Raw genomic sequence first — 24,731 nt, forward strand, 5'->3', positions numbered from 1 at the left:
CCTGGGATACATAGCAAGACCTTGTCTCAAAGAAAGGGGGCCAGGGAGGGAGGGAATTGTGGAGAGGGGGGAGAAGAAGAGGAAGAAGAGGAGAGGAGAGGAGAGGAGAGGAAAGGAACTATCTTGAATGAGTGGTAGCACATTCTGTGCCTAAATCTGGGAAAGTCAGCTATACACAAGGCTTTGGGGAAATGTTAGATGGCAAGTTACTTTGTGTTTTCCAAACTTCTTGTTCTGCCTGTGAGTGCTGCCATACCTTGGCTACCAAATATAGAAATGTGAAAATGTCAGAGAAGAGAGTCAGAGCCAGGGTTGGGAGCCACTGAGACCATCTTGATGGCTTGTCGCCATGTGGTACTGGTCACTTGTCAAGAGATCTCTGGTACAGGTACTTCAGGTTCAAGGCAGAGCCTGGATCCATTGGTCTACCAAACTTATGGTCTATATGGGGGTACAGGACAAAAACCCATGGAGAAAAAAGGCCCAGCGTCCTTTCAATTATGGCTGGACCTTTGCAGAAAGTACCCAGGTATGACACCGAGGGGAGAGGAGAAGAGTGAGGCTGAGAGAGAAGAGAGAGGTAGGGAAATAAGGCCTGTCACAGGAGGAACTGAAACCTCAACTAGACCACAAAAGAGCTGGAGTGGGGCAAGGGCAGCAAAGCAGAGAGTCAGGACTGGTTGGGCTATCAAAGGACTGTAGGGATGGCAAAACCAGTGAGGTAGACTGTCTGGAGGAGTCAGGACTGGAGGCAAAAAGCCCAGACCATTCAGGGATGGGAGGGGCATGTGGGCTGAAACAGGTGGAGCCCTGAGAATAGTTCAGAGAGGAGAAATGATGATGGGCTGATGGGAAAGGAAAGAGAGGGAACAATGGGCTTGTTGGAGGCACCACAGTGGTAAGTGGTCATTTATAGGTCTCAATCTTCATTGTACTGTCAGAAGAAAAAGTAGAGAAAGGAGTATTCCTTTCTCCTCCATACCCACCACATAACCCACAACCCACAACAGTGATATATATACAACACAACACACAAAACAGATGCACACACCCCAGAGATAAGCCACCCACAATTCACCACAGCACACACAGCACAGAGCCACACACCATGCACTATATACTTGTCTGCTCCACACCATCAAATACACATCACCATGTGCATTTCAGATACAACTCATACATACATACACATACATTCATCCCCACATGGCTCTCACACAGCTACAGAGGCCTGTTCTCTCCATCCCCTATCCCAGATGTCTTAGTCAGTGTTTTATTGCCGTGAAGAGACACCATGACCATGACAACTCTTAGGAAAGAAAACATTTAATTGGGGCTGGCCTACAGTTACAGAGGTTTTGTCCATTATCATCATGACAGGGAGCATGGAGGCACACAGGCAGACATGGGGCTGGAGAATTAGCTGAGAGTTCTACATCTGGATCTGCAGGTAGCAGGAGAAGAGATCCGTGCTGAGTCTGGCTTGGGCTTTTGAAACCTCACCCCCAGTGAGGCACTTTCTCTAACAAGGCCATACTTCCTAATCCTTTTCAACTAGTACCTCTCCCTGGTGACTAAACATTCAAATCTATGAGCCTATGGGGACCATTCTTATCCAAACCACTACACCAGGTGTCCTGTACTGCTCACTTCCTGCCTGCACTCACTTACTCTTTTGAGGAAAGTGGATGCTGTCCCTAACTGCTGCCCAGCCATCTTCTACCACACACATCGGTCTATCTTCACTTAAAGAAAGCCGTTCTTCTCTCTCCACTTTCCTGATAGACTAAGTCAAAACTGAGTGGCTCCTGGAACCTCAGAATCAGCCTATGCCCCTCATAGGTGTGGTTATTTGTATCCATTTGAAATTGTGTGCTCTAGCAGAACCCACCCCGCTGCAGTCACCCTTCACCCTTACCACCCTCAGCCAGCCCCAGATAACAATGTCAATTCTCTGTCACTATCCTTTTGCTTATTCCGGACCGTTCATTCAAATTTTCCATTTTACTGTTTCCTTTTGTTGTTATTATTGTTGCTTTGCATTTGTTATTTGTGGGGGTGGGCACAGGGCATGGCATGAATATAGAGATCAGAGGACTGCTTGCCAGAGTTCATTCTCTCTTCCCACTATGTGGGTTCTGGGGATCGAACAAAGGTCAACAAGCTTGGTGGCAGGTATCCTTACCCATTGAGCCATCTCACTATCCCCCTTTATATTATTTCATAACCTCTTTTCTAACAGTTTTAGATTTATGGAGTTGAACCAAATTTGTATAGCCCTCACCAGCAGGTAGTTTCTTCATTTCAACATCTTTCATTGGTGTCATGAAGTTACCACAATTAATGAACCAGCACTGACTGACACATTGTTAAAGTCCACACTTGATTCACATTTTCTCAGCTTTTACTCTTTCCTTCTGTCCCAGAATGCCACCCCAAATCCCACAGTATGCTCAGTTGTCACGTCTTCTCAGGCCCCTCTTGTTCAAGAAAGTTTGTCATATCTGTTTGTTTCCCATGACCTTGATAGAGAAGCCTTGCTAGCACTGTTCATGGTGTTGGATTGTTCTGATGTCATTCTTGTGATTAGACTTGGGTGACTGGGCTTTAGAGGCTAAAAGCTTTTCCACTGCATCACATGGGGTACTTCCATCATAGGGCCTACCAGAAAAACAGTAAACAGTAGCCATCCCACCACGTCTGTCACTTCCTCAACCATAAAGTCACCTGACTTTTTATCCTTTGCTTTCTGAAGGAAGTCATTGCTCATACCATGCTTGGGAATGGGAGGCACATGCCTCCTTCAGAGTGGAGCATCTATAAAATTTTTTTGTACTCATCATTTATTAATTTACTTAATGATTTATTTATGTCTAGACTCATGGGTATTTATTTTATGCTTTAGGCTACAATCCAGTATTATTCTATTCATTACATTTTACAAACTGTTTTACTCTTTGGTCTTTCAGCTGGCTCCTGTGACTTTTAACATGTTTTACCACTGTGTGATTCCCAGGCTTATCTGGTATGCTTCCTGCCTCAGTCCTAAAACCCATCATTTCTCCAAGAAGCCCTGATCCGTGTGTTAGAAAGCTCTGTTAGAAGCTAAGATCTGAGTACTCAGTATTTTTTGTTGCTCCAAGGCCCCACTCACCTGACAGAGAAAGATTATGTGTGCTAACCCATATGTGCATACACAATAGATATACACATATAATCATAGCTGTATAAAATTAGATATAATTTCTGATTGATGTTTCTAGTCCTGACCCATTGCCACAGAGATCTTTCTCATCTTCTTGGTATGTACCCTCAACAGAGTGTCCTGGATCCTCTAATCTACCACCCACCTCCAAAATGTACGATTTTTTTTATCAAAGATGTTAATCTTCATTCCTATGAAAAGAGCAGAGCACAGAGATTGTACAACCCCCTTTACCTTCTATCCTAAAAATAAATCAGCACCTTCTCCCTGCCTCTACAGTGCATGGTACACTTAAATGCTCTTGGTCTACATCTTTCTTGTTTAGTTTTAAGGATATGTATAAATGTGTATGTATGTATGTATATATATATATATATATATCCTTACACATACACACACATATATATCTACTTACATATATATCCTTACATATGCATATATCCTTATACATACATACATGTATACAGACAGAAATATGGCTGGAGAGATGGTTCAATAGCTAAAAATGAGTACTACTCTTTAAGATGGCCTGAGTTCAGTCTGCAACTGCCTATAATTCCATTTCCAGGCAGTCCAGTGTCTCTGGCTTCTGTAGGCACCTGCACTCATGTACATCTGCACTTATATGCACATATCCACACACAGATATGCATACATACACATTACACACACACACACACACACACACACACACACACACACACACCAGTGTGGTACAAAGCCTATAATCCTCACATTCAAGTGGCAGATTCAGGAGGATCATCTTCAAGTTCCAGACCAGCCTTGTCCCCACAGTGAGCATAGTGAGTTCTAGACCAGCCTTGTCCTCACAGTGAGCATAGTGAGTTCTAATCTAGCCAGGGCTTTATAGAAATACCATGTCTCAAACAACAATAATAAAGAAGATTAATTCTTATATATTTTGGATATAAGTCCTTTACCAAAAAGTGTGTTTTCTCCCTGGGTGTGGCTTGCCTTTTCAGTCTCTTAATAAAACATATGGCAAAACTGAAGTTTGGAATTTTAATAACCCCAATTTATCATAGTAATCTCCATAGATTGTTATACCTAAAACCTCATCCTTAAACCCAAAATTACCCAGGTTGTCTTTCAGGTCATCTTCTAGGAGTTTGCGTCTTGGATTTTGATAGTTTGACAAACACTGTAAAGCCTGGGTCTGGGTTCACTTTTGCATAAGGATGTCCAGGTTTTAATAATTTGTGGAAAGACAACAGTTTCTCCATGAATTGCTCTTCCTACTTGTCAAAGGACAGCTGAATACATTTGTGCAGCTCCATCTTTTGGATTCTCTGTTTTTTTTTTTCCCTCCTATTGATCACTGTAGGTCTAGAGAAAATCTTGGAGTTAAGAACATCAGTCTCACCAGGCAGCTGTGGCACACGCCTTTAATCTCAGCACTTGGGAGGCAGAGGCAGGAGGATCTCTGTGAGTTTGAGGCCAGCCTGGTCTACAGATCAAGTTCTAGGACAGCCAGGGCTACACAGAGAAACCCTGTCTCAAAAAAACAAACAAACAAAAAGGAAAGTGGCATGGGCTGGGGAAGCTTCCCTACCATGCATGAAAACTGGGTTCATTTCCCAGCACAACAGAAAACCTGGTGTTGTGGCAGATCTGCAATCCCAGCACTTGGGAGGTGGAGGCAGGAGGATCAGGAGTTCAAGATGAGCTTTGGCTATACATCAAGCTTAAGGCCAGTCTGAGCTACATGAGACTATCTCAGAAAAGAAGTCCACAAGAACTTAATATCTCTGTATTAATTTTGGTATTAAATTTCTTTAATATGACTTTTGAAGTTTCTAGGGAAACATCTCAGTTTGTAAAGTGCTTGCTGCACAACCTGAGAACTTGAGTTTGTTCTCCAGGAACCAGGTAAAATGCCAAGCATGGTAGCTTGCACTTGTAATCCCAGTTCTGGGAAAGTAGAGACAGGTCAATTCCCTAGGGAACTCACTGACTAGCTGACTTCCAAGTTTTACCTCCACACATATAACATACACCTGCACATATATGCATATATATGCAAAAGACTGAAGTTTCTGCATAAAAATTATATATATATATATATATATATTTATTTATTTATTTATTTCACTAGGTTTATACCTAAATATTTCATTTTGGAGTGATAATGTAAGTGGTATTTTATTCTGATAATGTCATCTTCCAATTGTTCATTGCTAGTATGAAGGACCTATAGTCTGTAACCTTGCTCAAAATCGCTTACTAGTTTCAGGTTTTTCTTATTGATTCTCTGGTATTTTCATATGGATAATTATATCACCTGCAAACAAAGATAGTTTTATTTCTTCTTTGCACACACACACACACACACACACACACACACACACACACACACGCACGCGCGCGCGTATGTATGTATGTATGTATGTATGTATGTATGTATGTATATATATTGTGTTTTGTTTTTCTGGTCTTATTGCACAAGTTAAGATTTCAAGTCAGGAAGTATTGTGTGAGAGAACAATCTATTTTCAATTAAAAAAAGATTTTCGGCCGGGCGGTGGTGGTGCACGCCTTTAATCTCAGCACTTGGGAGGCAGAGGCAGGAGGATCTCTGTGAGTTCAAGGCCAGCCTGGTCTCCAAAGTGAGTTCCAGGAAAGGCACAAAGCTACACAGAGAAACCCTGTCTCGAAAAACCAAAAAAAAAAAAAAAAAAAAAAAAGATTTCTAGTGAACATTCCTTCCTCATTCCAGATCTTAGAGAAAGGCACCCAGTTTCTTGACATTAAGAATGATTCCACAGGGTTGCTCCATGGTGTGATGAATTGCATATTAGAATTCTAGAGGCTGAAGAACAATATCATCTGTGGGGTTTCATAGCATTTTTTTTTTATCTAATTGAGGAAAATTACTGTATTTCTTGTTGCTAAGATGTTCTATCTTGAATGAATATTGGATGTTATCAAATAATCCTTCAGCATCAACTGATAAGATCAGGTAGATTTTCCCTCTAGTTTGTCAATGTGTTAGATTATATGAGTTAATTTCAGGTTTTGGTTTGTGGTGTGTTTATTTTTGAGCTGTGGTCTTATTGTTACATTATTAGACATGTGATCTTATTGTTACATTATTTATTCCTTTTTTTTCTGAGACAATGATTTGCTATGTAGTCCAACTTGCTAAGTAGTGTCTACTCCCAACTGTTAGAATCATAGGTAGTTTTTGTCAATGTCCAGTTTAGAATTTTTGCATCTAGAGTCAGGCATGGTGGCACATGCCTTAATTCCAGCACCTGGTAGGCAGAGGCAGGCAGATTTCTATGAGTTTGAGGCCAGCCTGGTCTACAGAGAGAGTTCCAGGATAATCAGGGTTTTGTAGAGAGAAACCTTTTCTCAAAAATAAAATTTAAAAAGTATGTTTGTATCTGTGTTAATGAGCTATGTGGATTATAGTTTTTCTTCCTGGTGGTATCTTTTTAAAAGATTTATTTTATTTTTTGATGTGTGTGTGTGTGTGTGTGTGTGTGTGTGTGTGTGTGTGTGTGTGTAATGTGCTCATAAATGCAGTTGCCTGAAGAGGCCAGAGTGTGAGATCTTCTGGATCTGGAGTTACAGGTAGTTATGAGTTACCTGATGTGTGTGCTAGGAACAGAACTTAAGTTCTCTGCAAAACAAGTATATGCTTTCAACCACTGAGCCATCTCTCCAGCCCTAGCCTTGTGATGATTTATCTCTTTGCTATAGGGGTAGTGCTGGCCTCAGAGAGCATGTTAGGCAGTATTACCCATTCTGAAACACGGAGAGAATCAAACAGGTCCTCTCACAACACACAGTGCTTCTGTGACCCCAGATGTATGGAAGATTTTAGCCACGCCCCAAGCAAGCAATCACTTCTGCGGCAGAATGTCCTCTGATTCAGCTCAACTCTGACACTATCTGCTCAGAGATAGTCAGATCCCACAAGGTCAGGGCTCAGTACCAAAGACTGTCCCATTTCTGGTGCAAATGCCAAACTCTGGTCTATTACCTGTGTTTCTGTCTGACCAGCTATAACAAAATATCTGAAGCTAGGCATTTAAAAAAGAAAATAGATTTAGCTCAAGTATGGAGGCTCAAAGGCATAGTGCCAACTTCTGCTCAGTTCTCATGAAGGCCTCTGGGTATCATCAGACTCAACTCAGAGATCTGAGAGAACACAGTTCGGCCACAGCATTTCTTCAGCTATCATTTTTTAAATGTTTTTATTATTGTTGTTATCTAGGTTTGGTTTTGTTTGTTTGGGATGGGGTGTTTGGTTTTGACTTTTGCCATACTGGCAAAACATACTGGGTGAGAAACAAGAGCCTCTCACATGCTAGACAAGTGTTCTTTCTACCACCAAGCTATACCTCTCAGCTCTCTCCTGCTGGCTTTGGGAGTCTCTAAAACAATTTCTCAGTCTGAGCCTTGCTGCTACTTGGCTGTGGTATCATATTAAAATGGAACCTGCAGGTGGAACATATGCAGCAACCTTCTAACTAAATCTGTTCCTGTGACCTTCCAAGTATTTTTTGCCCACCCCACCCCCCAGCCTTGGGTGAGAATGGAAGACTAGAGTAGTGGCAGCTGTATAACAATCCTTCCTTGGGATGATTGACAAGCTTACCATTAGAGCGTATGGCATACCCAATATATCTTCTTTCTCCTTGTGTCTGTGTGAAACAGGGGGATTTCTTTCAACTTTTTACCTCAAAAGTCTGCTGAGTTCCTACAAGTAAAATCCACAAAAGTGTAGGCCCCCAATATCGGGCCTGGACCATTACTGGCCTTCATGCACTGGCCCACTGTTTTCTCTCTGTGGGCTCAATTGCAGGTGAGCTGGTCTTTCTATGGCTCACCTCACCTCCTTCTCAGATTGGTGGAGTCCTCACATCCTTGATTTCCCCATAGGTCTAAGTTACTGATTCTCAGTCTGCATCATCATTACGGGTTATTACAAACATTCCTGAACCTGTCCTGGAAGTTCCCACACTTTTGTAACCATCGAGAATGTACTTACACCCACAGTCACTCCAAGTCCTGCTCTCTAAGGATCCCTGGCTATGCCATAGGTAACATGGTAGACATAGCCTACTAAGAGTTTGTTGGTTGAGCCCAGAAATACCAGAGGGCCAGTGTCATTCATCTAAGCTAGGAGAAACCATCCAGAGGAGACCCAACCTGAGGCCAGGGTGCCCTATAAACTGGTCATATGAACTTTATCCAGTCCAAAGGTCCTCTACCTCAGGTGGAGGTCATCTTATCTCTCTCCCTATGACTGCTATCTGAAAGGCTTTACCCTTGCCTGTTTCTCCATATCTTTTCTCCCAGGAGTGAAGGGAGCTACCAGGACCCTAGACTATCATTCAAAGTCACGTCTACCTTTTGTACTACCCTCTTCTGTAAGTCTTACCAGGGCCCTGAATCTCCAAGAAGTCAGACTTTAGGGTGCTGGAAAAGCTGCCCCAAGGTTCAGAGTCTAACCAGCATTTGCAGAATCCTGCCTCACAGTTCTTTCTGGGCTTCATTTGATTATTTATTTGGGGGTGCTGGAAATAGAAACCAGGCCTTATGCATGCTAGTCAAATGCTTCATCACTGAGCCATATCCCCAGCCCTCACAGTGCTTTTTGAAAAGAAATCTCTATACTGAGACTGGCTCTGAGGGGCCTGTGGCCTAGCCCAAGACACATTGTCTTTCTTGTTCCTGTGTGATGGGAGTGCTGGTCAGTGAGCATTAAAACATTTTCAAACTCCCCCCATCCCATGCTCCCTAGACCCTGGAAGTTCTGAGCATTAGTCAGATCCCTTTCTTAAAAGTACTTCAGCTACACTGATTAGAGCCAACAGAAGATAAGAAAAACTATAGGTAACCCCCAAATGCTGGTGTTCTCGCTGACCTGCCACTTGGCTTCCAGTAAGATTCAATGGAGCAATTCTTTCTGCCCATGGGACCAAAGACTAGATGAGGACCCTATAGGTGCAAGTCTATGGTCTCTAGATATTGTTTGAATGGCAGGGGAACACTGATTCATCGTGAAGGAAGACTTATGAATTCAAGAGAAGGAATAAAGTCAGGGCCTTCTTCTCAGAGCCTCACACTTCCAAACTATAAGCAAGGAAATGTTCAAGAGGCAGTAATCAGTCGGGACGGAGCCAGTCTGGAATGACCACAATGGTGGCCCTAGAGGCAGAATGGGAAGAGAAGAACTGTGGTTTCCATACCCTTCCCCAGTCTTACCTCAAGAGCAGAGACCAGAACAGAAAATAAGGAAGGTCAAATAAACAAACAGAAAATAAGGAAGGCTTATGAGGGTTAAACATACAGAACTTCTGTGGGTAAGTTTTGCTAGAGATACAGACTGTCCTCCTACTGAGGTCATCTAAGAGAATTGATATCATGCAGATGTTGCTACTAAGGCCCAGAAGTGTCACTTCTGGACTCCCCCATGCTCAGCCCTGTGATTCATACTAACCATAAACTTCAAAATATAGTACAAAGCTATAGTAATCAAAACAGCCTAGTACAGTTATAAAAAACAGATAGCTCAATCAATAGAAAATGAGCCCAGAGGGCTGGAGAGATGGCTCAGAGGTTAAAAGCACTGACTGCTCTTCCAGAGGTCCTGAGTTCAATTCCCAGCACCCACATGGTGGCTGACAACCATCTGTAATGAGATCTGGCACCCTCTTCCATATATATAATAAATAAATAAATCTTTTAAAAAAAAGAAAATAAGCCCAGAAATGGAGCCAAACCAATTAATTTTTTCCACAAAAGTACCAAGAACACACAATAGGGTAGATGTCAGTGATCGGCGCTATCCACATACTACAGAGAGAAAGCAAACCTAATCTCAACTCTTGTGTAAGAACCAACTCAAAGGGGATGATAGGATTAAAACTTGGAACTAAAAAACATAGGAAGAAAGTTTCTCATATTTTAAAGTAAAAAAATTCATATGAGTATGATTTTCTAACATCCTTGAAAGTCCTAGTGCTATGGCTTTGCCCTGAGTGCCTTTCCACTGAGGCTCTGGTACTGACCTTGGTCACTCCTCTCTCGCTTACAACCAAGGATGTTCTTTTTGGTAGCAGGGTTGGGGTAAGCCTGAGATAGGCTACCCAGAAGAGATAAGTGTCTGGGTAGAATGGAAGAAAAGGTAGAAAGAAGGAAGAAAAGGCTGGCAAGGGCTAAGGCCAAGGGCCCCTCAGGCATAGAGTAGAGCAGAGGCCTCAGCAGTAAGTGCCCACCAGTCAGGGAGGGAGTTGCAAAGCCTGGGTGCTGCTCCCATAGGAAGAGCCTCTGGTAGGAAGAAAGCATGCTGCTCCTGTGAAGCCAGAGTACCAACATTCAGAGGCTGCTGACATGAAGGTCCCCAGAACTGTGGTCATAGGCAGGAGGGCTGTCAGGCAAGCCAAGAATGTTGGCTACAGCAGAGCAACCCTGGGGGTCCTGATCCGACCCAGGCAATGGCAATGCTTGATCTTCCTTTGATTATTGTGTATGCCAGAGACCACTGGAAAGGTGAAAACAAGGAGAAGAGAACAGAAGGCTTGTAAGGATCTCAGTCAGACCACCTTGGATATACCTCTCGCCTCTGAGCCTTCATTTCCTCAGGGTCTCAACAGACCTTGTTTCCTCAACCAGGTATATGATGGCATTCACAGAAGAGCATAATTTCTAGAGGAACCAAGCCACAGAGGGAAGGTGACAGGCGGCAAGGTGAAAGGGGGCAAGAAAAAGGGAGGTTAGCCTGGGACACTGTGTTGTGATCCCCTTACTCTGTCCCTCTCCCTGGGAGAATAGTTTGAGCTACCTACTCTCCTATGACTCCAAAGTCAAATATATGGTTTAATCTGCCTGCACTGTAACAGGTCAGCCAGCAGCTGTGACAAACACCCCAAGCACCAGTGAGGGGTTGGCCCTGGCTACCTAGGAAATAAAGCTCAGGGAATATCTATGGGACAGAGGCATGGGTTACTCACATGTTTGCTCATTCACTCACATATACTCACATATTCCCACTCAACACTCATGCACTTACACAGCCACATATGCACACTCACAGGCTTACACACTCTTTCTCTTTATACATGCACACACATACTCATGTACAATACACACATACAATCAGTCAGGGATTCTTCTGAGATACAACAAACGTCATTACCCTTCCTCTCCCCACATCCTAAGAACAGGAGCCCATGCTCCTTTCAGTCCCAAGACTATCAAAGCAGAGTGGCCACACTTCAAGGCTGTGGCACTCAGCTTTGTCATGGAGAAGCATGGCTGAGGTGCATAGCAAGTGAGCAGAAATCACTCGTGACTGAGGCAGGACCTGAGTGTTAGAAACAAATGTGGCCCTAGGACAGCTTGGACTGAGATCTCAGGGCTGAGCACTGCAGTTTAAGATGTCCAGGGCTGGGCTGCTGACGTGAAAGTGAAAATGCAGCCCTGTAGCTGTCAGGATTCATGTCTCCTGGGAAATTGCAAGTAGTATGTGAAGTGTTGAGTGTGAACATGTGGGAGCCAGAGGCCAGGGTGCAAGGGTTGATAGGGGTGCTTCGGCAGCAATAGGGGCTGGGTCACACAAATAAGATGGAGACTGGGAAGAGCTACCTCCTACTGAGAGGGCTATGGGGAAATGAGTTAGTTCATAGGTCTAAGAAGAATGGCAGGAAGAAGCCCCCAAGGAAGGCCCATGGAGAAGGGACTCTGCTATGGACCAGGCCCACTGAGAGTTGGAGGACTGACTGGGCTGGTGGGATGCCTTGAGAGGCTTGTGTTTGAGAACACAAGTTCTCGTGGCCTAGGCTTGTGAAAGGAGACTCTGGTACCTGGTCTGGCCTAGGACTTATGTCAGTATTAACAAAATAGTCACTCTCAAATTCACTTTGCTGAGACATGAAAGTATCTGCTGTTGACACTGCAAACCATGGTGCCCCCTGGGCTAACTGCAGAGTAGATGAGAATGGTTACTTGGATCTTTGCCTTTTAAGCTCACAGTGACTTCAGTTTCCACTCATTTGCTCATTCACTGAGCATGAAGCCAGCACTAGGTAGTAAGTGTCAGGGATACAGGCTAAGCAAGCCTGGAGAACTCATCACCCAGTGGGTTTCTAGGCTCCCTCCGGAGTCAGGATGCAGGTAAGCTTGTATTCACAGAAAACCTTGAGTTTCACACCATCAGTCAGTGTCCTCCTGGGATTCAGGGCCAGTTGGGCACCCTGCAGGAATTACACTTGAAATGTTTGTGATACCAAGACTGAGTGGACGCCACAGCTTCTGAGGCCAGACAGGTGAGGCCACAGGCCAACACGTGTGCCACTCCTCCAGGTGCTTCTCTGGTCGGCCAATAAGGTATTTGAAGAGCTGACAGACATCGAAAGGCAGTTCCACAAGGCATTCTACACTGTTCGGGCCTATCTAAACTGTGACCGGTACTCAGTGGGCCTCCTGGACATGACCAAGGAGAAGGTGAGGTCTCAAACTCCCAGGCGCCTCCTTCCCAGTGTGGCCCGGCTCATAGGCTGAACATTCCCTTCTCTCTTCTTCTCTGCCCAGGAATTCTTTGATGTATGGCCTGTGCTGATGGGGGAAGCCCAGCCATACTCAGGCCCACGAACACCTGATGGCCGGGTAAGTCAAGCTGATAGGTGGCAAGCACCCCACAAGAGGATGGGGAAATAGGGTAGCCTCAAACACCTATCTGCTCTCATCAGCCTGCACTGCCCCAATGAGGGTGAATTCTCTAGATCTGCTTTAGCTTGCTGGAGCTCCTATAAATATTGTGACATGCTTGCACATGAATTTTAGTGTATGTATGGAGCATGGGTCCAGTTGGTGTGAAGTTAAATGGGATATAGGTAAGATATATCTAAACCTGGGTGTGCAATGCACATCTATGAGTATGAGTGCCAGAGAGAGAGAGAGAGAGAGAGAGAGAGAGAGAGAGAGAGAGAGAGAGAGAGAGAATGTATTGGTACATACACACATACACACACACCCACATACACACACACACACAATTACATGGGTGTTGTGCCTGTGTCATCTGTGGATGGGTGTGTCTGGGTGGGTGCTGTTCTCTTTTCCCTTCAGGAAAAACTCCACCGAGAAGCTGACTAGGAGTTCCTACATTGATGTGTTTTGTTTCCCAGGAAATTGTCTTCTACAAAGTCATTGATTATATCCTCCATGGCAAGGAAGACATCAAAGTCATTCCGTAAGTGCTGGGGTTTGACAAGTGGCTCACCCCAGGATGGAACATCCGTAAACCCAACTTGTGGATTAGCTATCTCAAGGGCATCTATGTAGAGCCAGCAGGGCCTTCCCAGGACAGGGAGGAAGAGCATGGACAGATGAAAAGGGAAGTTACTGGACTAAGGCACTTAGACATCTGCTTCAGATATCTAGGGAGTCGGGTGAGCTGTCAGGTGGCCCCATCCACAGCCACTCAACCATCTCAGCCCTGGCAGGTAAAGCCTCCACAAGGTAAGGCCATCATCACACCCCAAAGGAAAGTCTAGTGCAGAGCACAGGCCTAGAGGTACAATAGTCCTATGATTATGTGGCCAGTGACCTCATGAACCTATAAGCCTGTCAACATCCCAAACAGGCTCCAAGAAAGGAGTAGGATTCAGGTATAAGGGATGCAGAACAGGTAACCAACACTGACTCTCCAGAGGCCAACTGAAGTCAGGAGTCTCCAGTAAGGGAGGGGACCCTGCAAAAAGAGGAGGTCCAACAAGGCAGAACGGAAGGTACCTCCTCCTGGCCTCCTCCAGTCCTCAGTACTTTACTAGCCCCACCCCACCTAAGCTCAGAGAAGGGAAGAAACTGAATTCATATACGATTTCATCTAACAATCCAAGCATCTATTCCTCTGATCTCTGCTCTTTTCACACAGCACACCTCCAGCTGATCACTGGGCCCTGGCCAGTGGCCTCCCAACCTATGTAGCAGAAAGTGGCTTTGTGAGTACCCCTCTCCAGGCCTTGGCCTGTGCTTGCCAGTGCTGCATGCCTGTTGGCCTGCCACCTCCTATTAGCCCTTCCTGCTAGCTGCTGCTCACCTTGCCCAATTGGAAGCTCCTCTCTTAAAGGCAAGGCTAAATAGACTAGTCCTTGTGTTTATGTATTCAGTTGCTCAGAATGGAATTGCTTCTGATCCTTTCCAGATCTGTAACATCATGAATGCTTCAGCTGATGAAATGTTCCAGTTTCAGGTAATCTGCCTACTGATTGCTAGAAACTGCATTTTACCTGAAAAGAGGGTATTTTGCTTCAGAAATGGTGGGTTCAATTAGGTTTTCCCACTCAAGGAACAATTTTATGGGCCTGGGGAATGACTCAGTAGATAGTGTTTTCTATGAAAGCATGAGGATCTGAGTTCAGATTCCCAGCACTCATGTTAAAAAAAAAAAAAAACAGACATGGTAAAATGTACCTATAACCTCAGTGCTAGGTTAGGAAATAAGAAGCAGGCAAGACAAGATGATCCTGGGGGCTTAGTGACCAGCTAATCTAGCCGATCAGTGAGCTCCAGCTTCAGTGGAGGCCCTATCTCACCAAATAAGTGGCAAGCAATAGAGGAAAACATTCAACATGGACTTCTGGCCTCCACATGCACACACATGGGCACACACATATGTATAATATACACACATAAAACAACTTCACTCACATCTGTAATCCCATCACTCAGAAGGCTGAGGCAGAAGGATTGCTGCAAATTAGCCCAAGGCCAACTAAAGAGTGAAATTCTGTCTTAAAAAGCAAAAGGAAAATTAAGGAACAATTTCATTTTCAGTGACTAAGAAACCATACAAGAAATATGTATCTGTGCTTCCAGGTCTACGATTGAGCTGATTTAATTGGGCTCAGTTAGACTCAGGTGATCTTGTCTAGTCTCAGCTGACCTTATCTGGTCTCAAATGATCTTGGCTGAACTCGGGAAAGCTTATCTGGGCTAAGTGGATCCAGTTTGGTCTCAGCTGGTCTAGTCTGGTCTTAATTTATCGTCACTGGGCTCATCTGGGCTCAACTGGTCTTCACTGTGCTCAGGAGAAGTGAGCTAATCTTTGGGCTCAATCAACCTTGGCAGGACTCGGCTGAATTTTCTTTGGTATCACTTGGTCGAACCTGGTCTGGCAAACTTCTCTGGGCTGGGACTACGAGGGTTTAGACTTTCTCTGCCCTACCTGTCTTTATCTGGGGTTTGGACAAACATACCCAGGGCCACATAGCCCTTTCCTAAGGGAGGTCATTTTTAGGAACACGCTTTGTCACTAACAGCCTCTTGGAGGAACTGGCCAAAAATTACTATCTGGATTTCATATTGGAAGACATAATGAACCAACTATATAATGTTCAAAGTCCAAAGTGGAAATGTGGGCCCATTTGTTGAGCAATTAGTAAGTGCTTTAAGAGCAAGGCTTTTCAATACTTCTAAGAAGTATCCTTGGGCCTAGAGCCCTCATGTGCCCTTGATGTTTGCTACAGTGGGGAAATAGCTTCCTCCAGCCCAGAAAATTATGACACAAAGCCTATGAACATAAAGTTCACAGACAAGTGAGAGCAAAAAGACAGCATTCAATCTATTAACATAGCTTGAGGAGAGAGAAACTGAGGTCTATCCCCACCCCCAGGCACCAAGTCTTACCAGACCACACCCAGAACAGCCTAGTTCTTTCTCTGCTCCCTGCAGGAGGGGCCCCTGGATGATTCTGGGTGGGTGATCAAGAACGTTCTCTCCATGCCCATTGTTAACAAGAAGGAGGAGATTGTGGGGGTGGCAACCTTCTACAACAGGAAAGACGGGAAGCCCTTCGATGATCAAGATGAAGTTCTCATGGAGGTAAATATCCAGTACCATACGTGGACAAAGATGTCCATCTATGATGGTGCGGGACATCAGTGTGTATTGTTCCTCTCCACACACTTCTGGACCCTGCTTAGCACTAAGTCAAGGAGAAAGGGACAAAGATAGTTCACAAAGTTCTATCTCTGGAGGTCTCATTCAGAGGCATCCACTGTACTGCAGCAGTCTGGGAAACTGGTCACTGAGCCATGGGTGTAGAACATAGTAAGAGTCACCAGAGTGGTTGGCTAATGGGGTGACACTGCCATCTACCTCCAGTCCCTGACACAGTTCCTTGGATGGTCAGTGCTGAATACCGACACCTATGACAAGATGAACAAGCTGGAGAACCGTAAGGACATCGCCCAGGACATGGTTCTGTACCATGTGAGATGCGACAAAGATGAAATCCAGGCAATCTTGGTACTGTGCCTAGCATTCTATGGGCCCCTCTGTCGGGGGAGGCAGGGAATTCAGTGATAAAGAAATATCCCTGGGGCCCAGGCTAGGTCTAACATGGTACAACCCAGACAGTGTCCCTGTGTCTCACCCTAAGCAGTGAGCAAGTGTGACCAGAGCCTTCCTGGCCTGCTTCATTATTCCATCTATAATCCATGTGTGTCACTAAGGACTGCACAGGGAAAGGAAGGAAAGTCAGGGTTCCCAGAAACTGACCGCTTTTGTCTGGAATTGAGGATGTCTGAACACAAGGAGATTGCTGTCCTTCAACAATCAGGAGCCCTGTGTTCAACATGTTCCATGATGCGCACCATCATTCTGTTACCTTGACAGGGTGAAGGTGATGTTGTCACTGTCACGTGGGTAAAAGTGACACCACCACTGACACACTTATGGATGGGCATGATACTGCCATTTGTCACATGAGGTGAAGGTTAAGAGTCACTTTGTCATAGTCATAGGGTAAAGATGATACTATCATCCTGTCCCTTGTGGGAGAATGGTCATAAGTTCACTGTGTAACATTTGTAGAATGAAGGGGTTACTGCCACTCTGTCATTCCTGGGATAAGAGTGATATTGTCAGCCTATCATATGGAGCATAGGTGATGCTGTCACTCTGTCACATAGGGTGAAGTGACACTATCACTCAGTCCCACAACTCATCTGTTGTTCTCTGTTAGCCGACAAGGGATCGCCTGGGGAAAGAGCCCGCTGACTGTGAGGAGGATGAGCTGGGGAAAATCTTGGTGAGAATCTGCTTCCAGTGGACACAAGCTGCTCTCATGAGTGGCAGGAGAGAGCCCTGGCACACACAGCATCCTCTCATGATGTTAGTGCTACCTGTGTAGGAATGTCAACACTCCCCAACAGAGGTGACGATACAGCTCTGAGAGTGTCCAGCTGGAGTTTACTTGATATCTGCCCTGCTGAGTGTCTCTGTCTGCCTTCCTGCCTCCTCTGTGTTTCCCAGAACTACCCATGTTTTAGCTTCTGCTGCCACAATTTGGGCCAAGCATCCATCTGTGCTGCCGCCTTATAGGAGTAACCAGGTGCTACCGCCCCTTGTTTAGATATAGCTGTGTTTGTGTGTTTACATACTTCTGTGTGCACTTGTGTATTCATGCATGTGTGTGTATAAGCACATACAGACACATGTTTGTGTGTTTCCCAGAGAACATCCCTACATCAACTTGACAGTTATGGGACACCTACCTTTTTCTGTCACTTGTGTGATTTATCAGAATCACCAGAGCTGTTTGCTTACTGAATAGTTTGGGGTTTATTAATGCATTCAACATGTTCTAAACACTAATGGCTCTGTGTGAGGTGTGCACATATGTTCCCATGTGTCCATACGGATAGGTCTGAATCTGTGTATGTGCCTCTGTGACTTTTCATATATATATACCTGTGTAGGAATGTCAACACTCCCCTACCATATATATATTGGTTTTTTGAGACAGGGTTTCTCTGTGTAGTTTTTGGTGCCTGTCCTGGATCTCGCTATGTAGACCAGGCTGGCCTCGAACTCACAGAGATCCACCTGCCTCTGCCTCTGAGTGCTGGGATCAAAGGTATGTGCCACCACCACCCGGCTTCATGTGTCTATCTTTAAGTTTTCTTTTCCAACATCACTGCTACCAAGTCAGGCAAGCTTCTCACAGTCCAGTCACCTGGTGGGTGGAAACAGTAGAGTAGGATAGGTTGGGAAAATATGAGTGACCTAGCTATAAATTTGAGTAACTGGAAGGCAGACATCACCAGAGATACCTGAGTGTCTGCCTGGACAAGGGTTCAGAAAAAAAAAAGAAAAGGTTAAGAACCAGTGGGGGTGTGGTAGGTCTGCTTTCCTCAGCCTATAATCTCTCTTACAGAAGGAAGAACTTCCAGGGCCTACCAAGTTTGACATCTACGAGTTCCACTTCTCTGATCTGGAGTGTACAGAGCTGGAGCTAGTCAAATGTGGAATCCAGATGTACTATGAGCTGGGTGTAGTCCGAAAGTTCCAGATTCCCCAGGAGGTGGGGAGATATGGTTGGAGGTTCCAGAAAAAGAGGATGTGGAGGGTTGGTTAAGGGTTACAGATCCAAGAGGTGAAAGGCATGTGGTGAGAGCCCTCATAGATCACCACTGGGAGTAAGGGACGGTTATTCCAGCTCAGAGCTCCACGATTCTGCTCCTTCCCTGGGCTTCTCACTCTGTCTTGCATCCACCTCCATACCTGTGTCCCCACAGTCCACATAAAGAATGAATAATCTCTCTTTCATGTTCCCCAGAAACCAAGAGTGACAGGCTGATATTTCAGAAAGAATTTTTACTAAATTCTAAGGGAAACAGAATAGAAAAAAAATTATATAAAAAAAAGTACCAGAATAAAAATATTTCCAAATACTTATTTGACCCTAAATATCATAATGAAAATATTAGAGAGCTCCCTTAGCCTATATTCTCTTTCTTGAAGAAAATGTCTAGGTGCTCTACCTTCCTGCTCACAGACACATATCTGACCCATTCAAACATTCAGCCCTAAAACTAATGTTTTTGTTTTATTCTTTTTGTTTTGTTTGTTTCTCAAAGTATCCCACATCCCAGGGGTCCTCTTTCCATTATGGGTCTGGGCCATGGAGATAGAGACAACAGATTTCCAATGGCTGGAGCTGTTCTTAGTTCTACTGTGTGAGAGCCCTTCCCAAACAGGAAGGGGCTAAGGGGAACAAGGAACAAGGGCTCTGAGGCCAACAAGATAGAAGTAGGAAAATGGGTATGACAAGCTCCACTACAAGAGTTTGAAAGGCTTGGGTAGATTCTCATGTGGTGTTGTGTAGACTCATACGTTGCTTCCAGCATCCACATGTCCTCTGCTCCCCCAGGTCCTGGTGCGGTTCTTGTTCTCTGTCAGCAAAGCCTATCGAAGAATCACCTACCACAACTGGCGCCATGGCTTCAATGTAGCCCAGACCATGTTTACGCTACTAATGGTATGTATGGAAATGGGATGGGGTAAGAAGATTCACGGGCCTGGAACAAAGACCACAGCTACTACCTTCTGGTCCAAGGGTGCCCGTTGTGCTGGCCCAGTCCTGGCAATGGGTGGAGGGGACTTGGGTGGGCAAAAGAATGGGTTTGGGCCAGCCCTGCATTTCCTTCAACCTCTGCTTTCTGGAGCCAGAGAGCTGGGCCAGTGGCAGGACCCAGAACTGGACTTCTCCCCCACAGACAGGCAAACTGAAGAGCTATTACACAGACCTGGAGGCCTTTGCCATGGTTACAGCTGGCCTGTGCCACGACATCGACCACCGTGGCACCAACAACCTGTACCAGATGAAGTAGGCTGTGGGGAGGGCAGGCTCGTGGTGGGCATGGTAAACCATAAATCAAACATGGTTAGGGTCAGTCTTTGCAGTCTGGCAATCAGTACTGAGAGGGGCTACCTTGAAGGCACAGTGCCAGGTGGGTCAGACCTCATCCTACTGCCTTCTAACATTGTTTTTGTTGTGTCTTCTTTTTAAATAAAATATGCAACAGATCCCAGAATCCTCTAGCCAAGTTACATGGCTCCTCAATTCTAGAACGGCACCACCTGGAATTTGGGAAGTTTCTGTTGGCAGAGGAGGTTTGTTCCTGATTTGGTGATGGGTCCTCCTCTGGGCTGTGGCAAACAGGCAGGAGGCCCTGGGAAGCAAGTTTATCAGTGTGAGGTGCTACTGGAGAGGCTCCCATCTAGAGATGCTCCCACATGGGGTAGAATTGTTTTCAAGGGGCAGTAGCCATGAATGGCCACTAGTGGATACAATAGATCATGGAAATGGGAAAAGATATTTGACTTGGAACCCTCCCAGGCAGAGGATAGACACCAAGGGAGGACAGGGATGGCTATCCTTGCTTGGAGAGGTAGCCATAAGACTGATCTGGGATCACATAAGTGAAGGCCAGGTTAGAGTGCAGGGAGTAGACAGAGTAGGCCCTGAGAGTCAAAACCAAGGGTACCCCAGGTAACATCTGCCACAACCCAACACCAACTGACGGTCCCCACAGAGCCTGAACATCTACCAGAACCTGAACCGGCGGCAACATGAACATGTGATCCACCTCATGGACATTGCTATCATTGCCACTGACCTGGCCCTCTACTTCAAGTAAGAATGCATCAGAGGCAGGAGGTGTGGGTGGGGCCCTCAGCAGACATAGACAGCCATGACCAATCTGTCACTTACTCCTCCCCTCCTTCGGGGACCAGGAAGAGAACAATGTTCCAGAAGATTGTGGATGAGTCTAAGAACTACGAAGACAAGAAAAGTTGGGTCGAGTACTTATCCCTAGAGACAACACGAAAAGAGATAGTCATGTAAGTAATAGGTCTAACGTTGACCAACTAGCCCTGCAAGACCTCCCTAACCCCAGGGATAGAAGACTCCAAAACAAGATTAGCTCTCTCTAAATTGAACAAAGGCACTGGATCAATCTGTCCTGAGATTCATGGACATCAGCACAGAATTCAGAGTCAGATAGCCTTCCTTAGGACCCTTGATCATCACTTCTTGCTTCATCCTCAGTTCCACTTCCTCACCTACAAGGTGGTGACTCAGGACTAGCACCTTCCCCAGGATTGTCTCAGAGAAGCTGAGACAATGTGTTCTCTCTGTTCTCAGAAGGACATATAGTCTGCTCTGTCTGTTCACAGGGCCATGATGATGACTGCATGTGACCTGTCTGCTATAACCAAGCCCTGGGAAGTCCAGAGCAAGGTCAGGACTGATGACCATCTGGACGCAGAATAGCCCTTCACAGGCCATCCTGGGTCTTCACCTAGGGAGCTACAGGGAAATGGTGTTGATTTTTTGAAGTAATGTCTGGGTACAACAGGGAGAGGCACCATATGAACACTGCCTGCAGAGCTTCAAGGGGAGGGTCCGCTGCTCCTGAACACAGAGCCCACTATAACCTTTGTGTGTGCTCAGGTTGCTCTTCTTGTGGCTGCCGAGTTCTGGGAACAAGGAGACTTGGAGAGGACTGTCTTGGATCAACAGCCCATTGTGAGTGTTGCTTTCAGAATCTTCCATCTTGATGTGTGAATTAGAACACTTGGTAGTGCTCTAGACCCCAGGATTTTAAGGTCCTGGAGTTTTAACCTTGATTTGTGGGGTCCTTGGCATGAGCATGGGTAATTTGGCGTCTTGTAGAATAAAAGTCATGAAAAATTGGAAGATCTAGATTGTAGCTCACAAACAAGAACCCCTAAGGCCTATGCCGCACAGTACATACACTAGGCATGGTATCGGAGACTATGGGGGTCCAGCCCCTCAATAGTCCCCTCTCAGGGTCCGGGAAGAATCTACAACCAGCTGATAATTAATCTTTGATGATATGAAATGAATCTATGTACACGAAACTCCTTAGTCCATACACTTTATTCTTCTGAGTCAGTTCTCTCTCTACACAGCTTCTATTCTGCTCTCATGTCTAGCTCCTTTCTTGCCTGATTTCTCTATTTATCTACTGTCCCCTCTAGGTTCTATCTTAATTCCTTCATCTAGTTCTGTCCCTTCTATGTTCCCATCTGTCTAGTTCTTTCCTCTTTCAGCTCCTCTCCCATCTCCTTCTCTCTCATCTGGCTCTTGCTAATCTTCCATCTCGTTCCTCTAGTCCTCTCTTCTAGCCCTTCAATCTAGTTCTTCCCCATCTCAGTTTGTTTCTCTCAAGCTCTTACTCACCTAGTTCTTCCATTCTCTTTTCTCTTCTCCATCCTGTGCCCTGGAAGTCCCGGTATATAAAGGGAGGGTCCAAGCTAAATTGTGTAAAGCTATTACTTAATGTCCACCTTTCCTAGGCGGTGTCTCCTTGTGGAATTTACCTTAAGTCAGGAGACTTGAATGTGGGCTGCTATCACTGTTAGTCCTTGAAAGTTGGGGCCCACCTGGACAGTGTCTCCTTGTGGAATTTAAGTCAGGACACTTGCACGTGGGCTGTTATCATTGTTATCCTCGGAAGTTGGGCGCCCACCTGGGCGGTGTTTTCTGTAGTCCTTGAAAGTGGCTAAGGGAGATATCTTGATTCCAGAGAAAGCCTTTCCTGAGGCTGTTCTCCAAATACCTGGAATGTGTATGTCCAGAGAGTGATCAGTCCACACTGTTAGCCCTTCTAGGGAAAAGTCAATTGGGAAAACTATGAAGGCACACATGATTTTCATAGCAGAAGACAGCTGATATATAACAAGCCAAGTAACACCAAAAACTCCTTGGGATTTGGCTTCCTCTGGAGGAATTCCCTGATTCCTCCAGGTAGTGACTTTGCCATAACCAGCTGAGTTCTTATGATATATTCTGCGGCCTGCAGCAGCAGGGCAGTTCAGGGAGGGTAACTCTGAGAAGGGCAACCCTAGGGGAAATGGGGAGGAGTAGAGGTAGCAGTCCATGGCAAGATAGACATTGAGGCTGTTATTGTTAGGGATAGGCCCACTGCTAACACCAGGGACGACATCTATCCACATAGGAACTAGGAACTACATCAGTTTGCTTTGACCACTTGGGGAGGTACAAGGAGGCAAAGACTTTATCTCCCAGCTTACTAATGTGAAGAACTGTTTGGAGCAGGCTTTAGACAAGGTACAGACTCAGCAAGAGAGAGGCCTTTGCCAGCTAACAGTCTCATAGGGAGGGGCAGCACCCATGTCATTTGCCTGTGTTTCTTCCACAAGCCCATGATGGACCGGAACAAGGCAGCTGAGCTCCCCAAGCTGCAAGTCGGCTTCATCGACTTTGTATGTACTTTCGTGTACAAGGTGCGCAACAGAGGTGTTCGGTGTTGGCTGGGGTGGGTTGGCCAAAAGTGGGTAAGGAATGGGCTGACCCAGCAGTGACCGTACAGGGACATTTGTGTGGTCTCCACCCTTACCGGATAGGGTAAGATGTACAACTACTCTTGTACATCTACCCTATCACAACACCCATCTCAACCTGCCCAGCCACTAGTCTGTCCCAAAACGTGTAACTGTCCTTCAGAAGGACCAAGTATGCCTCTAGAAGGTCCTTACTCATCCTGAGGTCCCACTTTAAATACCTCTACCTCAGAGTGCCACTTTACCACAACGGGCACACTGTCTTCAGGAAAATGACTTGCCTACTAGGCATCTGTGAAAATGTGAAAGCAAACCTGAGTGTCTGTCTCCATTGGCACACCCCAATACAACCTGAAGAACATGATAGCAGCCATGTTTCCACCAGCTGGTCAGGCACCAATATACTGCCAAGGATTTGGATTCTGCTATTTGATTGTAGGACATAAGGTAGAAACTTGGAGAGACTCAAAAGATAGGCCTGACTACAGTGTCCTCATGTGATACACATGACATCCCAGCTCCACACCTCTCTGGTTGTACTCAGTGTTGACAGATCCCACATTGTAAGGTAGATGCTGTGTGATTCCAAGTGAAATCAGTCCTAAGCAGCCAGGCAAGCAGGAAGAGGTGTCCCCATTGTCTTCCTCAGTCCATCCACATCACCTGAAAGCAGCTATAGGGATTGTTGAAGCTTCCAATCCCCCTGCAGCTGACATTCTTTGCTCTATTCTTGGGATGCTCATCCTGCTAGTACTGTATCATAAGTACTTATACCCAACAGCTCCTTCTCACACAAGTTCCTATCCTGTCCTCCTCCTTAGGGATTACCTGGAAAGGGGACACTTCAGTGGTTCTTTCCTATGCTGATCAACTATAGTTGACATTGCCTAGGGGTCAGCCCCAAGTGAAATAGGCTGAGGGTGGGGGAACCAAGCTCATGCTGGACCTTTAGCAAGCCACAGATCATGTAACCTGGGGATCAGTAGTAGCCATCTTACAAGCATAATGCCAGGGAGTGTGAGGCCTTACTTCACTGTCTTTATGACTTTTAAAATACAACAGGTCACAGATATGAGAGCATCCTCAGTCCAATGAGTCTGGTGATAGGGAAGCCTGAGACCTTGAAGAGCTACTATTTGAGCCCTCCAGGAGCAGTAGAACAGTATAGTGACTTCTCAGTTCCCTCTAGGAATTTTCTCGTTTTCACGAAGAGATCCTGCCCATGTTTGACCGACTGCAAAATAACCGAAAGGAGTGGAAAGCATTAGCTGATGAGTATGAGGCCAAAGTCAAGGCCCTGGAGGAAGAAAAGAAGAAGGAAGAAGACAGAATAGCAGCCAAGAAAGGTCTGGGCCCCTCAGAGGGC

General features: G+C 45.5%; 1 protein-coding gene across 1 annotated transcript in view; it reads left to right on the forward strand.

The window, feature by feature from the left end:
• Window positions 1-24,731, forward strand: part of Pde6b (phosphodiesterase 6B) — a 43,570-nt gene that overhangs the window by 18,060 nt on the left and 779 nt on the right. Inside the window, exons 4-21 of the mRNA XM_059275350.1 lie at window positions 12,545-12,685; window positions 12,773-12,847; window positions 13,369-13,433; window positions 14,118-14,184; window positions 14,388-14,435; window positions 15,917-16,066; window positions 16,349-16,492; window positions 17,211-17,276; window positions 18,405-18,551; window positions 19,401-19,508; window positions 19,747-19,856; window positions 20,056-20,143; window positions 20,566-20,666; window positions 20,768-20,875; window positions 21,212-21,275; window positions 21,489-21,563; window positions 23,225-23,308; window positions 24,555-24,711. Coding sequence (XP_059131333.1) covers window positions 12,545-12,685; window positions 12,773-12,847; window positions 13,369-13,433; window positions 14,118-14,184; window positions 14,388-14,435; window positions 15,917-16,066; window positions 16,349-16,492; window positions 17,211-17,276; window positions 18,405-18,551; window positions 19,401-19,508; window positions 19,747-19,856; window positions 20,056-20,143; window positions 20,566-20,666; window positions 20,768-20,875; window positions 21,212-21,275; window positions 21,489-21,563; window positions 23,225-23,308; window positions 24,555-24,711 — 1,798 coding nt within the window. The remainder of the gene's footprint in view (window positions 1-12,544; window positions 12,686-12,772; window positions 12,848-13,368; window positions 13,434-14,117; window positions 14,185-14,387; window positions 14,436-15,916; window positions 16,067-16,348; window positions 16,493-17,210; window positions 17,277-18,404; window positions 18,552-19,400; window positions 19,509-19,746; window positions 19,857-20,055; window positions 20,144-20,565; window positions 20,667-20,767; window positions 20,876-21,211; window positions 21,276-21,488; window positions 21,564-23,224; window positions 23,309-24,554; window positions 24,712-24,731) is intronic.

The sequence above is a fragment of the Peromyscus eremicus genome, chromosome 10 (genome assembly GCF_949786415.1).
Source record: "Peromyscus eremicus chromosome 10, PerEre_H2_v1, whole genome shotgun sequence".
Classification (NCBI taxonomy): Eukaryota; Metazoa; Chordata; class Mammalia; order Rodentia; family Cricetidae; genus Peromyscus; species Peromyscus eremicus.